The sequence below is a fragment of the Gordionus sp. m RMFG-2023 genome, chromosome 2 (genome assembly GCF_954871325.1).
Source record: "Gordionus sp. m RMFG-2023 chromosome 2, tfGorSpeb1-WG-v2, whole genome shotgun sequence".
Classification (NCBI taxonomy): Eukaryota; Metazoa; Nematomorpha; class Gordioida; order Chordodea; family Parachordodidae; genus Gordionus; species Gordionus sp. m RMFG-2023.
Genome location: NC_088776.1, coordinates 28,026,531 through 28,044,000, shown reverse-complemented (window position 1 = coordinate 28,044,000; position 17,470 = coordinate 28,026,531). Strand labels below are relative to the sequence as shown.

General features: G+C 25.6%; 1 protein-coding gene across 4 annotated transcripts in view; it reads right to left on the bottom strand.

The window, feature by feature from the left end:
• LOC135924895 (attractin-like) overlaps positions 1 to 17,470 on the bottom strand; it is a 60,794-nt gene that overhangs the window by 28,484 nt on the left and 14,840 nt on the right. For all 4 annotated transcript variants that reach the window (XM_065460023.1, XM_065460024.1, XM_065460025.1 and 1 more), the window contains one exon: positions 9,525 to 9,609. In XM_065460023.1, coding sequence (XP_065316095.1) covers positions 9,525 to 9,609 — 85 coding nt within the window. The remainder of the gene's footprint in view (positions 1 to 9,524; positions 9,610 to 17,470) is intronic.

Below are 17,470 nucleotides of genomic sequence, written 5' to 3'. Positions count from 1 at the left end.
AATTTTTAAATAACAATTATGAGACAATGTTAGCATAGAGACGCCACTTCACACTTAGTAGTCATCTATCGTCTTAATATTTTTGCTAGCATCTTGCATTTGCCATTTTTCTTTGAAACTAGTCCAATTGGCAATTTGATCTCACCTAATATCCTTATCTATTATTTGAGCAGTATTTCCTTTTTTCATACTATGAATTACCACTAGCTTGAGCTGCTAATAATATCAATATTTTCCTGATTTCCAATACCAATACAATCCATTATAAAATCAGATTTTTAAAACCAATATTATTTAGAAACTAATATATAGGAATATCATTTATTTATAGATTTATTCAGTATGGATAAAGCTTAAAAAAAATCCTTATTTATATAATTTACAAAGTAATATATTTTTGTTTTAATTTATAGCAAAATAATTACTTTATGAAGAATAAATAATTAATATCTCGATCTTTATACATTATAATGAGTAAGTTCTATGGTAGCAAGGGCGATTTGAGAGGATAAAGGCCCCGTGAGATATTACTATAAGAGGACCCATAGTTGGAGGACGTCTCCTTCCTCAAGCACCCTTTACGGGCGGCCCGCTTTTCCCCGACCTGCGGCCGGAATTATAATCATTTTATTTTATCTTATTTTTTCAATATTTATGATCCATTAAAGATATGCTCGTTTCAATATTTATGATCCATTAAAGATATGCTCGTGAGTATGAAACATATTATATCATTCATTTAATTGCGGTCACGCTCCCCCGCCATTAAATCAAACTTTTGAAGAAAAAAGGACTAACTTGAAGCCTTATAAACTTGATTCATCATTAATTATAAACATAATTATTCATATTCTGATAATATTGATATGTCTATCTAATAAGTAATTCCATAATATCACTAAGTATTTCTACGACCATTTTTAAAATGGATGAAAATTGGTATGAAGGCTAGATAGATTGAATGTTTTATAAAAATCAAAATTTTAAAGCTTTGGCTCAAATACGAACTGAGTTATGGTCTTTTAAAATCAAATAAGGGAGTCATCTTGATTCAATAATCTCAAATTACTAGATAAATTTTTAATCCAACTCCAAAGTCACAACTTATATATAATTTTTTAGCCTTTAAAATTCTACTTAAGAAAATACCAAAATTATTTTCAGTTATGATGTATTTTCGGCAAAACAAAATATATTGAGAAGGGTCTAATTATATCGAAGTAAAAATATTAATGGAGAAAATCAGAATTTGGATTGTGAGTAAAAAAAAATTCACAAGTATATGTATAGATATAAATTTAAAAAAATTGAGAGAAAAAATAAATGCCGATTTGATTTAATAATTATTTCTAGTTTTTATATATTTAAATTTTTTTAATTATTTAACATTATATTACTTTAAAGGCTAACCATTATGCTATATAAAGAAATTTATATGACTCTTCTAGCTCAATTATATCCATAGATATCTAAAATTTAAGGAGTGCATTTTGTCCAAAATGCCCCATTTTTCGACATTAGAGGTTTGTATCTAAGTTGATGTTAGTTGAGGCCAAATTTTTTTTTCTTTCTTAGTTATATTAAATGCAAACTTTATATGTTGAAAATCATGTTGATTTATCGTGGAATTTACCATATATTTAGAAAGTAATTTTCTATTTGTTATAGGTAATATAATTTTAACGTTTAAATAGTCAAATTTGGGTTGTGGATAATTCGATTACTCCCTAATTTGGCAAAAATTTTGAGTCCCAATTAAATTCCTATTAAATACTATTAGAAAATGTATTGATAAATTGGGCAACTATCTACTTTGGAAAGTGGGCAGATTTTTAATTTTTTGTCTGTTTGGGTAAGATAAGTGGGCATTTGTTGTTTTTAGTTGCATTTATTCATTCATATTATAAAATATTAAAATCATTTTAAACTTATTCATATCAAATAGCAAAATTAATAAAGAAAATAATATAACGAATTATCGTTAATTAAAGAGGATATTAATTTTCTAAATCATCACACTCAAAGAGAATGCGCTAAAAGATTTAATATATTTTAGGAACTGTTCAAAATATTCATACCAAGGAATACATTATCAAATACCGGAATTTATATGGAGGGAGGTGAGGGATAATATTTTGAGTTTCAGAAATTTATGAGGACTAGCACTAGTAATTACCTATAAAATGAATGTCTCAAAAAAGAACTTTGTAAAAAAAAATATAAATTTTGCATTTAAAATTTGATATATAAATTTTAATTATATTTTAACAAATTAAATGTTGTAAATATCGATTGATGTGCAAATATATTCTTAAGAATTATTGCATGTATATAAACTTACAAAGTATTCATGAAAAAAAATATAAATAAGAAACATGTTATAAATTTATGTGAAATTCAATCTTCTTTAAGGATTGAACTAATTTTTCAATGATTTCAAAAGCGTTGGTGTAAACTACCTATGTACATATATAAAGAAGGGCTAATCTATTCAATCTATGGTATGTTTTTATTCTTCCTAAAGAAGAAAATGTTTTTTCAATGGTATAAATACTAATAGTGGAGTTGCTAAAATATATAATAAATTAAATATATTAGATAAATAGTTTAAAATATGTTTGAAACTATGCAAATCATCTATAACATTATTTGGAACATTATCATCGGTAGTTAACCTTTTATACCATAGTTTGCATTTAGGTGGTAATACTTTAACATCCTCATAATAAAAATTTCCATATGTTTTATTTTTCCTCTATTAAGATTTGTAATAGGTTAGAAGGATTGTGATATTGATATTTGCAGATCTGTAAGTGCTAACTAATGAATCAGGAATCTTTCATTCATTTGAGTAATAAAGGTATACAAGAGTGATGCCTATATTAATACTGGAAAGATGAGCTTGCCTTGCTGAGCCGAGACAAATATTAAATTCATATAGCTGTTTTTGACTTAACAATGACATATAATTTATGAAATTCATCATCTACATTTGCCCTAATTTCCTTTGTTTCCAATATATGCAGCTATTTTCATAGTCTCAATCAAATCGAACCCATAGGACCTTTACAATTAATAAAACCAATTTATCCACATCCATACATACCTAAGCTACCAGGTTTGGATACCAGATATCATCGTTAAAAGAACAGGTCCAATGACGTTTTTAGCTGAGACTAGAGGGTTATGGAGAAGACATATTAATCAGTTAAAACATAGGTTCAACAATTCCGATATTAAAAATAGAAAGGAAGGAAGAGAAAGAGAACCGATACTAATAACACCTCGAATGAATGAAAATGATCCTATACAAAACTCTATAGAAAAAGACATTGAGCCGATACAAGACTTGATGACAAAAGATATAGATCCGATACATGACTCAATAACCAAAAATGCCATCATAAATGATAAGAGTGACATCGACACGACTGATCAAACAGTGTTAGAGAACGAAAGTACAATTAGCCGTTATCCAATACGAATAAGAAAACAATTTATACCATTCCAAATCGATAACCCAAAAAAAAGGAAGAGGATGGATGTAATAAAATACCTTCAAGGCATAATAAAAAGATAAAATAGTATATTGTATTCAATTAAATAAATGCATTAAAAATAAATAAATAAATGCATTTTATATAAAAGGAGAGAAATAACAGATAATGACATGATTAAAATAAAATATTAGATTATTACATAACTACGATATTATTACATAATTACGACAGTATGAAGAAATGTTTTTTTCAGGTTATTGGGTTAATAACAGCTAGTGATTTGCATCGGGCCTAATTTCTTAAGCCTGACCTGAAATTTTTTTAAAAATGTTTTGCAGGTCCAGCCAACTACTGATTTTTTTATTTGTCCCAAAAAGCCCGACCTGAAATAAAAATTATTTGTCCGCCCGGCCCGAATTTATTCAAATATAGAAATTAATTTTTTTTAGGTATTTACCATAACTTTTGGGTTATTTTTAATTTTTTATATATAAAATTTTGAATAAAAACTTTAAGTATTTATTTTTATAAAATACAACTATCAAAAATAACTATAAACCAAAGAAATAATAATTATAATATTAAATTACACTACTAAAAATTAGCTTCATATTTATAATTATCATTTAAAAATATTAAAGCATCAACATTTTCTGGTTTCAATCTATTTCTTCTTCTAATAGACTTCCAGTCTTTGAAAATGTATGCTCTGAAATTGTGGATGTTGCAGGTTTCGTCATCTTTGGTAATATAATATCATTTTTACTCCACCATTTTAATTCTTTTCCGGATCTATATAATTTCGTCATCTTTGGTAATATAATATCATTTTTACTCCACCATTTTAATTCTTTTCCGGATCTATATTTTCTGTATTCTCTATTATATACAAATTCATATAAATTTAGAGCTCATCTCTTTCTTTTTTTTTGATAATCCTCCTCATGGTTCTCCCACATATTCATTATCTGATATATACAAATATGTTAGCAATATTAACAATTTGCAAATTAATGTACCTTTAAATTTTTTAGGAGATTCCATGATTTGATAAATGCTTGTATATCCAAATCTATGATATCAATAAAGATTTACAATATCCTTCAAAATTGATTTTATTTTTGATAGAATTCTCTATGTCTAATCTTTCTATATATGATAACATTCTTAATTTTCTATATTTGGGGCATAAAAAATTGCTATTTTATGCAAATATCAATTTAAAATTTAGATAATCAAAAAAAATTTAAATAGGTTTTTATATGTATTATTTCATTGTTTTGATAAAAAAGTATCATTTAAATCCTCGTGAAGAATTTAATGAAGCATTGATATACAGTAGGATTAGTATCTCTTCTAATTCTTTAGTAGCTTTATCAAATGGATTTGAAATATAAATCAATTTTTTTAAAATAGTTTTTCCGAAATTATTCATTTTTAATATCCACTTAAATGATAAAAAATTGACAATAACATCATTGGTTATAAATAGATTTCAATATATATATTTTCGAATTCCATCTTGTTTCAATATCTTACTGTTGCCATTTTGTTTAAAATACATAATTATTTTTTTAGCAGAAATAAGGGTTTCAAATATATTAAGAGCAAAAATTTCCAAGTTGTATATTTCGAAGAACTGTATTTAACAAATGTGCGCTTAAATTTAATAAGCTTTAATTAAATTAACTCCTTGCATATAGAAATATTATGTCAATCACTTAATCGGGAATTATTCCAATTACGATAAAATTTTGTAGCATTTCTTTATGTATGTTCTCAGCGGTTTTTTCATTTCGTTAAATTTAGTAGTAAAAATGTTTATATAAAGCTTCTACTTAGATTATAATGAATATAAACGGGTAATTAGGAAAAATTTTGAAGGAATTTCTTTAACTTTGCTAGTAAATAAAACATGTTTATATACAGCTTCTTCTTCGATAAAAAATTTTAAAGGAATTTCTTTAAATTTACTAGTAAATAAAACATGTTTATATAAAGCTTCTCATTCGATATAGTGAAATGAAACGTGTAATTAGGAAAAATTTTGAAGGAATCTGTCTGCATCTCAGTAGTGGAAGAGCATGTTTTATCACATAACTGACTATTTATTTTATTCACTAGATCTGTTCTGATCTATCATATATGCATTTCTTGCTAAGTAGTTGAATGGGGAATAATTCTCTACAGTCAATATTACCATAAATAGAGCATGTTGAGCCATTTTCTTAAAACCATCTTGGTTATCGAGTCAAAAGTGCACATGTCTTTGGCACAATAGTAAATCATAGTATATATTTTTTTTAAAGAAATTATTTATATTTATAATTTTCCTTTTAATATACTAAATTATTTTAGGAATAGTTAAATCGTGATTCGAGTTAACGCATTTGTGGCGTCTTAAGTGAGAATTACAAGATATACTTTTATATTGTAATATATTTTTACATTTTTTAAATTGACCATAATCAAGTATCTGATTTTTATTACCAAATATATCTTTTCCCCAAATTTTAATTTAATATAAAATGTCTTATATTTTTTAACACAATACATTAGACATGTTAAAAAAAATTTAGTTTTATTTTGATAATATTATAAATACAATATAATAAGAGAATAAAAAGATATTTTTATTTATAAAAATTTTTCTTATTAATTTTTATTAACAATTGTTTTAAAAATTTTCATCTGATAGACAGGAAGGATTGGCAGTTAATACGGCATTAGCTATACTAAAAACGCGCTCTACAGGGCAGATAGGGGGATTGCGGTATTATAGTTAAACAACACTTTGACGTGGGGAATTTATTAAAAAAATTTATTGTTTTGTCCTTTGCTTCTTCCCCACGTTAAAAGAGTTCTTTAACTATAATACCGCAATCCCCTCATCTGCCCTGTAGAGCGCGTTTTTAGTATAGCTAATGCCGTTCCAATCCATCCTCTACTTCCTCGTCAAAAAGATATCTTGAAATTTGCAGTTCTTGCATTATCATTTCTAGGGTTTTCACTGCATATTTTCAATAACGCTATAATTTTATTGTTTATAGGTTCGTTCTGTGGAAGTTTTATCCATGGCCATTGAAGCTTGAATATTGGATATATAATTGCAGAGAACTTATTGATCTTCATATATATGTTCAAATCTTTAAAAAAAAATAAAATATATGTATAATTTTTTTGATAGCGATAGGTTTATTACCCTCTATTAATCCCATTTAATACTTCGTCTATCAATGGTTGAAAATAGGCCATTAATTTTTTAAATTAAGTATCGCTATTGTTGGCGTCAAGTAGCCGAAATGCATCTTTTCTTCAAATTTAATGATTTTACTTAGTTAAATAATTTATATAAAATGATTAATATTAGAATCAAATGTCGTATTAAATTGCTACACTTATATAATTTTTGGTTGGTAAGTATTGAATTAGTTCCTACAATATAGGATGTTACTGTAAAATATTTATCAAACTTGGGCCATGGTGTTAATTCATCTGATTTTGAATTTTCAGAATCAGATGAAATAATAATATCCATGCTTATGCTAATCTATAAAATTAAAATATAAACAATAATATCCATAATAAACTATTATAATGGCGTGTTAAAAAAATTTAAATGTGAAAAAGAAAAATAGTTGACTATAAAATATAAGACTTTTTCTTAAAAAAATCAGATTAATATTAAATTTTTAAAATAAATAAAAATAAAAAGTATTTTTAAATATGAACGAACATTAAATTCGAACGCGTTCGTCATAAAAAAGGAACGCGTTCACGTTCGAAGTTCGTCAAAAATAAAAGAAACGTCGTTCATCATTTTTTTCAAAAAACTTCATTCATGAACGCGTCCTAAATGAGCACGTTCGTTTACAATACTACTAATTTGTCTATACCTTATTATAATACGATATTATTAAGTCTTAAGTAAATTCGAAAAAAAAATTTCGGGTTTTTTTTCCGGGATTCATGGTAAATAGTACAATCATTTCATATGCATAGCCAGGACTTGACGAAGAGGGGGGAACTTTAGGTTATTTTTTCCCTACAAATTTTAATGGAGATCTTTTTTATAAATAATAGTTTTGGTTTTTCACCTTTTTATATATAAAAAGCCTTTTTTTCTAAAAATTTTTAATTCATTATTTTTAAAAATTATTAACCTTTGATCATTTTTCTTTCAAATTATTGTCATATTGATATTTTGTATACATTGGGAGGAGGGGGGGATTTGTATTAGCAAAAAGTGATATTTACGAGAACAGACAAATTTTCGAAGGGGAATATTTTTGCCCCCCCCCTACCTAGGTTATGAATCATTTATTGAGGAAGTTTTTTAAAATCGAATAATCTGATTTTGTCAAAAATGTATTTCAGTATGCATAGAATATTTATCCTATAAATTTTAGACAATGTCACAAACTTTCAAGTCTTAATTAATTTATATATTTGATATTCACAAATTGACAAACATAAATTATATGATTTTATTTGAGTCTACTACACTATAATTTAAAAAAATTAATTCTATTTTTTTAATATTATGATCTTATTTAAAGGGCCAATTTTTTATTTAATATTTATGATCCATTTAAAAAAAGAACTCTCAAAATTTTTTTCGGCCTAGCCCGGGCTTTTTTCAGGCACGGCATTTTTTTAAAATATATTACATTTAATTTTAATTTTCATAGCATATACGGGCCCGGCTTGAGACAGGCATTTTTTAAAAATTTTTCTTAGTCACGACCCGGGTATATTTAAAAAATTAAAATACGGACAGCCAGTGTACCCGAGCTTAGGGACGGGACTGCAGGTCTCAAATATTTATAAAGTAGGAAAGGCTGCCTATGGAAAATAGCGGGGAATAATAAATAGTGAGGAATCAGAGATTTAAATATCACTAAAGATGATTAGAAAAAAATAAATTAACAATATTTATATAATATAAAAAATAAAATAACAAAATAGATTTTTATAATATTAAAATAAAAAAATACTATAATAAAATATAATATCTTAAAAATAAGAAGTAAAATAAGTTTATCCCAATTAGATCCGAGACAAAAAGACTCATTATTTTTTCAGAAAAAATTATCAAAAGGTATCTAAAATAGCTTTTTCGTGATTTATTAATAAATAATATATAGAAAAAATTATATGAGGTTTATCAATATGATACTATGTGATCAATACAATTTCAATTATTATTAATACATAAAAAATATCACAATATTTACAATTGATAAATGATAATTTATTAAAAATATTGAATCTGCATTTAAACCTGGTCTTTTGTTTTACTACTATCGGTAAAACTTGAAGATTAATCCAATATTATCATGAATTAAATATTTCGCCAAAATTCAATTTTAAATAAGATGACCTGCCTCGGTTCTGTCTTTTTAATACTCTAGCCACACTGCTACCTCCAAAAAAATCAATGTAGTGGTTGAAAACTTGTCCATGTTTTTATTCTATAATTGAGTATCAAACTCCAAATATATTTTATCATATTTCAAGATACAATATGGATGATTGACCATAATTTACATTAATTTAATTATAAAAATTAATCAAGGGGTAAATTAGAATATAAAAACAAATAACACTTTGAACCTCGTTCCATGTTATATTATTATTGTATTATTTTTATCACATATACATAAAATTCTTATATCAGCGTTAAAATTGATATTGGTAAAATTTTTTATGTACTATTAATTGATTCTAAAGATGCAGCTTGAATATAGAAAGATTTTCATTAAAAATTAAAATTTGCGTTACTTTAAAATGCTTGGACAAATGAATTAGTTCATTAAATAAAAATTTAAGCCCAAGCATAAAAAATATTTAAATATAAAGCAAGATGAATTTCTAACAAAGTGGCGGAATGGATGCTATGGGTATTATAAAAAAATCGTATCGGAATCGGCAGAAAAATCTTAACGTATATTTCTGTTAATTTAAGTATCAGAAAGTTTTGAAGAAAATGATTGTACTTATAAAATAATAAAGATTGTATACTTGTCAATTATTATTGAAGAGTGGGCAATTCTATCTTTAATTAAAGGTGACAGAGGATAAGGTAAGGTGTGCCATTCATTTGCATCTATAAATTTGTAAAATTTAAATATACTGTTTATATAAAAAAACAAATGAAAACATATAATCAGTGCAGTGGCGTAACTGGGGGTAGGCTATTGAGGCTTGTTGAGCTCAAATTTCGGAGAGCCCTCCTTTCAAATTTTAATCATTTTACAAAATATTTAATAATTATAAAAATGAATAGTATAGTATTTATTCAGTTTTATTAAAAAACATTTTTTAAGAAAAAATTGATTTGCATATTAGGGTCATCACCAGGGATGTAAATTTCCTGGGAAATTATTCTGGAAAATTTGTGGAAAACACGAGAAACTACCTTTTTTTATAATACTAATATTAATTTTATTTCATTGAAAATATAGATTATAAACATTATAAATTAAACAAATATGATTTAATTTCAACTAATTTGTGATTTCTTTACATGTTTTATTTGAAATCTAGACTATAAACAATATTTAAACAAATATGATTTAATTTTGAGTAATTTATTAGAGAAGAAAATGATTCCAGATCAGAGCTTGAAATTCAGCAATTTGTCATTTGCAGAAATTTTTTCTTTCATAAAATGGAGATTGACTCTTATATTATCGGACCTTATCATTATCCTATTTCTAGATTTCGAATGAATATTACCAAAGGGGTACCATATTTATTTGGACGCTGCACTTGTCGGTGGCACTAATGAATCCATATGGCTAGGGTGGATATGTATTGATTGCAACATAAACCTAATAAAATATTGAATAACACAATTTTAAGATTAGAAAAAGAGTTAAGTTATTGTTTACTAAAATATAAAAGTATTTAACCTTTCCACAAAGTCACTGGATCTATAAATGATGCGCCTTGAGAAAGACTTGCCATATTAAAAAAAAATTCCCTTACAGATAGATCTCCCATTACTCTCGTATATCTAAATCTAGATATCCAGAAAATCGGTTAATGATATCCAACCCTCTTGCAACTTCATTCCCTCTTAAATTAAATCCGCAAAACATTGGGTCAAATATATGAGCAGCATAATGTATGTCCCGGCAACAAAATATTTCTTGGCTTTTAATAAACTGCTCAATTTCTGAAATCTGGCTCTGCATGATATTTTTTATAATCGTTAAATGTCTCCCTGATATGAATAAATGGGACATCAGATAAATTGGCTTTATTCCCTTCCACTAACTCTATTTGTGTAAATAAGACTTTTAAAAATTGTATACTTTCATTAGATCATTTAAAAACCCATCGTTATCAAGAAGAGTAAGTCTCTTATCTCGATCAGTAAATATATCAAGAATTTCCATTTCCTGTAGAGTATCTTTATTTTTTAACAAGCTATTTATCATCAATACTATATCTACCCAACGAGTTAGGCTAGGCAACTTTAGGGAAACAATTTTCTTATTATTTATTAGGAGTTGTTTTTCTTTTAAGGTTGATAAAAAGAATGTTGTTAGATTTTACATATTTGAAATTTTTAGCTTTTGTGACTCAAATTTGAATCGATAATATCTTATTTGTTATATCCTTTAGAAATGGATTTTGTCATAGTTGAATATTTTTAGTAAAGTCATAATGATTTTTATATAATCGCAGCATTAACTGTATATTTTTAGATTTGTAAAAATTATTTTTAGTTAAGTCATTGTATTACAATTTTTAGTATAAATTTTTAATTATAATTATGATACGAGAATTTATAATTTGTAAAAATGTATTTTTAGCTTGTTAATCTTTAATTTTTTTTAAAAATTATTATTCGCTTCCCTATAAAAGGGAAGCAAAATTGTAATTAATTCATTCTTTTTTTTGTGATTATAAAATTTAATTCTTTTTGTTTTTCGATTGTAATAATTTGGCATTTGAAAAATATATTCTGGAAGTATTCAGAAATTGTGTAGTATTCTCGAGGGCACAACAACGTAAAAGATTTAATCCATGAGCGGCATATCCAATGCATTCAATAGTTAGATATTTTTTTACAAGGGCCCATGCTTTTTCCATATTTCTTGCATTGTCAGTTATTATGGTGTTGATTTTTGAATTCCCATCTCTTCAATTACTTTGATAAATGTATTCCCCTCTATGCATGTTTTTCCCTGTGTCAATCGATTTATAAAAAATGGAACAAGGGGTTGTCAGAATAAAGTTGATAATGCTCCCCTACTATATTTGTCCACCCATCACTAATGAGAGCCAAATTTTTGCTTTTGTCTAATTTTTCTATTCTTTTAAATTCACTGACTAAGTTTTTGCTTAGTAAATATCTGGAAGGTATTTTAAAAGCAGGTCTAAATGATTGAAATAGTGTCTTCCAATACAAACAATGGGTTATTGAAAATGGACAATTTGACATAAAGATGGTTTGTGCAAATTCAATATCCAGTTTACTTTGTTTTTCAGCTGTTATATTATCACTGCATTTCATCAAATTATTTTGTATGCAAGGTATAGATTTTTTAAAAATGATTTCATTTTTATTAAAATTAATATTGGAAGATCTAGTTAGTCTATCACTGAAATTAGCAACATTATTATTTGGTGGGGTTATGACTTAAACTTCTACTAAATCTGCATTATTGTTAATTATTTATTACTTAATGTTCTAAGATATCTATTGCATTTAGAAATATGTATTGTCATCTTTGTTGAGTTGGGAAAGCTGTACTCCAAATTGCTGTATTTGCACACTGCAACCCTTCTTATTCTGAGCTTTGTGTTTATAAAAATAAGGCGAAACTACAGATTCAGTGACTTGGTGAAAAAGTTAAATATTTTAGTAAACAATAACCTAACACTTTTTCTAATCTTAAAATTGTGTTAAATATTTTATTAGGTTTATGTTGCAATCAATACCTATCCACCCTAGCCATAAATATTTTATGGTCCTCCTTTGGAAATATTCATTCGAAATCTAGAAATAGGATTAAAAAATGATAAGGTCCGAAAATTAGTGTTTAAAAGAGTCAATATCCATTATATGGGAAATGAAATTTCTGCAAATGATAAATTGCTGGATTCTAGAATTTCAAGCTCTGATCTGAAATCATTTTTTTTTTCAAACGAAGATAACTAATAAATTACTCAAAATTAAATCATATTTGTTTAAATATTGTTTATAGTCTAGATTTCAAATATAACATGTAAAGAAATCACAAATTGGTTGAAATTAAATTATATTTGTTAATTATAATGTTTATAATTACTATATTTTCAATCATGAAAAGAAATCAATATTGACCTGTAAATTATTATAAAAAAGATAGTTTCCAGTTGTTTCCCCAAATTTCCCTAAATATAGTTTCCCGGGAAATTTACATCCCTACACACAACACATTTACAAAAAGGAAGAATTTGTCACATTTAAATTGAATATAAAAATAGATAAACAAAGATTTATTTTCAAGGATATAATTTAACAAGGACCTGGAGGGAATGAACCTTTTATAGTTTTCTGAACCGAACATATACATATCTGTAAAACGGTTTTTGAATCTATATTAGTCTCGATAGAGTAAATTAATTTATTTATCTGATCGATATCAATTTAACCATAAAGTTAAATTCAAAATGGCTATGACCTATAAATATCAAAAATAGAATTAAATAAATTTTTTAATTTTAATAAAAAAAATAACATACGCTATTTTTAATTAAAAATAAAAGTGGTCTAAATCATTTTTTCGAATTTAGAAAATTTATTTTTTAAAAAAATAATAATAGAAAACTAAAATTTAATAAAATTTAGTGTCTTACGAAAAAAAAGTTAGTAATATTAATTTACATTTTTTAAATGATAAGAAATGAGCAGTTATATTAATAAAAACAGGAAGTATAAAAATAAATAGGTAAGAATTATAAATTTTGAGACTTTTCCCTGTCAGTATGTAATATTAAGTACTGATGGTCAAAATCGTGAGTTTAACGTTTTTAAAAATTGCTAGATTCGTTTAACAACATTAGCTGAATGTTACACATTAGATATTTAAAAATCCTTTTCTTGTTGCATATAAATAATAAATATAACAAAAAATAGTGAAATAATATTTTAGTTTCTTTAATTTATTTATCATTATGAAATTATTTATAAAATAAAAAAAAATTATATGATTAAATATACAATCATAAAATAACCAAAAAAAATATAAAAAACATCCGATAGGGTTTTCAAGAAATATCTGCCCGATCCAATATTTTTTAACACGCCTAGTAATAATCGATGAAAATACTATGATATACTGTTAAGTTTAAAAGAAATAAATGAGTTAATTACACAGTTTCAGTATTTGTAAATCGAAACATTTTTATTGTGAATTAAATAGCTGACGAGTTCCTTAAAACGTTATGACTTACAGACATCCGAATATGGCAATGGAACGATCAATCTATATATACGAATAGGTCCCCAAGAAATCTAGTTTTGATATCAGAATGTGTTGAGCACTTCATGCTAAGAAAAATTTTAATTTCCTTGAAAATATATGTTGTATTCCATATCAAATCAACTGAAGATTCAACCCGACCCTCTTCGATTTTTTTTAAAATTTGATGATGGTAGTATATACACTAACTAGCAATAATATAAAATTTTAATTCACAACTCAGCTTACTTTATGAGATATGGCCATCTTTAGAAACGCGAAAAGTTCAAAATACACCATATTTAATTTTAAATATCTCAAAAAGTAATTAAGCTAAAAATATAATTTAAACTTTATTATATAACTCTAGAATAGCCCTTTAATATGATATAAAATTTATTATATTAAAAATAATTTTATTACCAAAAACCGGAAATAGAAAACCGGAAATGGTTATAAAATAAAAATTGCCCTTTTTTTTCTTTCAAAATTTTTTAACAAATAGACATTATATATCTTAATATTTGTACAAAATCCTAGATAGGGACCATTACTGGGCCAATAGTTATTACGCTTTAAATATAAATAGTATGGCTTAAATTCTATATTATACGAAATGAGTAATTATTTTTTTAACAAAAGTGATAATATTTGTGAATAGTATTATAACTGAAATCCGAACCCCATCTTAAGATTTATATTCCCCCCCCCCAAAAAAAAATTTCTTCTTAAATTCGAGATTTTTGACCTGGCTATTCTATGAGTGAATTATGTATATTATTTTCTTTGCCGGATAAAAAATTATCTTTGTGATCGTCAGAAATATATTTTCATAAAGATTATTTTCTACTTATAATTAATTATCAAATAAAATAATTATCATAAAAATCAAATTCAATTCCAACAGCAACAGCCGTCATTTTTATTGATTAATTTTATAAAGCCATTTTTCTAAGAAAATAAATTATCGGTATTCATTATCTAATTTATTTTTAATTTAAAATAATTATATAAAATTAATAGCTATCTTTTATTCCTTACCAAAAAAATTTAAATGTCTAGAAAAGTTATTTCTATTCCAGTAAAGTGCTGTAATCCCTTTAAAATAAAATCTCATTCAGTACGTTACGATCTTAGAAATGTTTTACAATGGATGATAGAAGTGAATTCTAGCTTATCAATTAATCAAAAAATTTGTAGCTCTTGCCGAAAATTAAAAAAATATTCAACAAATCTGATCTCACCTTTTACTTCTACGATCCCGATCACATTACCTTCTATTTCTAACTTACGTTCTACCTCAACTATTAATGAAACATTTAGCGATTCTGAACCTGATCAACCATGCAATAATCCCGACTCTTATACAGATTTTAATACTTCAATTTCAACTTTAAATGAAACTGCCATTTTTAGGGGAGACACCTATTAAAAAGAAAAAGTTAAATGAAAAAAAATATCTTGTAAATAAATTTTTGAAAATTCAGGGAAAAATTAAAAAAGTTTTTAAAATAAATTTAGAGGATCAAGCAAAAAAAGATGAAGCCGATATCATAAATCAACTGAAAGAAAAATTTGCTACAAGTTCTCGCAATGAAAATACAACTTTTAACAGTTTTACCAAAATCTTGGACTCTTGATAAAATTGAAAAGGAATTTTCAACCACAAATTTTATGGCCCGGACAGCTAAACAATTAGTTGAAGAAAAGGGTGTTTTGTCAAACCCAAATATCATAAATTAAATATCTTAATTCCTCATGCATTTATTTCTTCGGAACAATCTTCATTTTTTAAGTCATTAAAATCGAATTTGAAGGATGGGGAATATCTAATAATATCCGATTTTGCAGAGAACTACGCTTTTGTAGTTCAAGATCACGCTAAAGGCTTTCATTGGACTAATAATCAGGCAACACTTCATCCATTTATGATTTATTACTGCGAAAGCGGTACCATCAAACATATAAGTTACGTAGTTATATCAGATTGTCTAAAACACAATATTTGTTCCTTTTATTTATTTCAAATAAATTTAATTCAATTCTTGAAAGAAACATTTGATAAGATTTCAATAATTTATTATTTTTCTGATGGAGCCGTTACCCAGTATAAGAACAAAAAAAACTTTGTAAACCTCTACAACCATTATAATGATTTTGGGATCAAGGCAGAATGGCATTTTTTTGCAACTGCACATGGCAAAACTCCTTGCGATAGTTTAGGGGGAATTACAAAGAAGTTGGCTGCTAGAGCAAGCCTGCAACGTCCTTATGAAAATCATATATTAACTCCTATGGATTTATATAATTATGCGAGAATTAATATCCCGGGTATTAATTATACATTTGTCAGCAACGTTGAATATTTAAGAATGGAAACCAATCTCGAAAATAGATTTTTAACGGCCTTCCCGGGACACAAAAATATCATTTATTTATTCCAATGGAAGGAAAAATGAAAGTCAAACGTTATTCTAATACATTAGATAATTTAAAGTATGATATTATTTAATTTAATATGTTTATAACAATATTAATTTTCCATTTGATATTCATGTAATATAAATAATTAGCTAAATAAAGTTATAAATATTTTTACAATTATTTTCTCTCTAAAATAAAATAGCTAAACTTATATGTTAAATATGACATAATGTCTACTAGTGGGCTCACAGCCCGAAACATTTATAAAAAAAATATAATCGGCCCGATCATAAAGGAATTTTCTTTTTATTTGTTTCGTAAATTATACTATATATTTGGTATAATTTAGGATTTAAGCCATACTATTTATATTTAAAGCGTAATAACTATTGGCCCAGTAATGGTCCCAATCTAAAATTTTGTACAAATATTAAGAAATATAATGTCTATTTGTAAAAAAAATTTGAAAGAAAAAAAAGAGCAGTTTTTATTTTATAGCTATTTCCGGTTTTTGGTAATAGACTTTTATTAATAAAATAATTTTTATATCTTATTAAAGGGCTATTCTAGAGCTACTTAATAAAATTTAAATCATGCCTTCAGCTTAATTACTTTTTGAGATATTTAAAATTAAATATACAGTATTTTGGAATTTTCGCGTTTCTAAAGATGGCCATATCTCATGAAGTAAGCCGATTTGAAAAGTAAAATTTTACATTTTTATTAGTTAGTGTATATACTACCAACATACAAATTTTTAAAAAAATCGAAGGGGGTCGGGTTGAGAATCGACTTTTTTTGGTTGATTTAATATGGAATACAACATATATATATAGTTTATTTTTTAAAACTTCTGTTCATCACAATAAATTTAATGATATATAAGGTAAATAAGGATTCAGAATAAAAACATAGAGCCCATTATAAAGTTCGATGAGGTGTGATTCTTTTATTAGATGATAGAGGATATGAGACACATTTCCAGCAACAGTCTCTTATTTAAAAATGGAGATATTGCTTGCTAACGAAATTTAATTATTCAATTGAATATTGAAATTAAAGTTTTATATTTATTTTATTAAA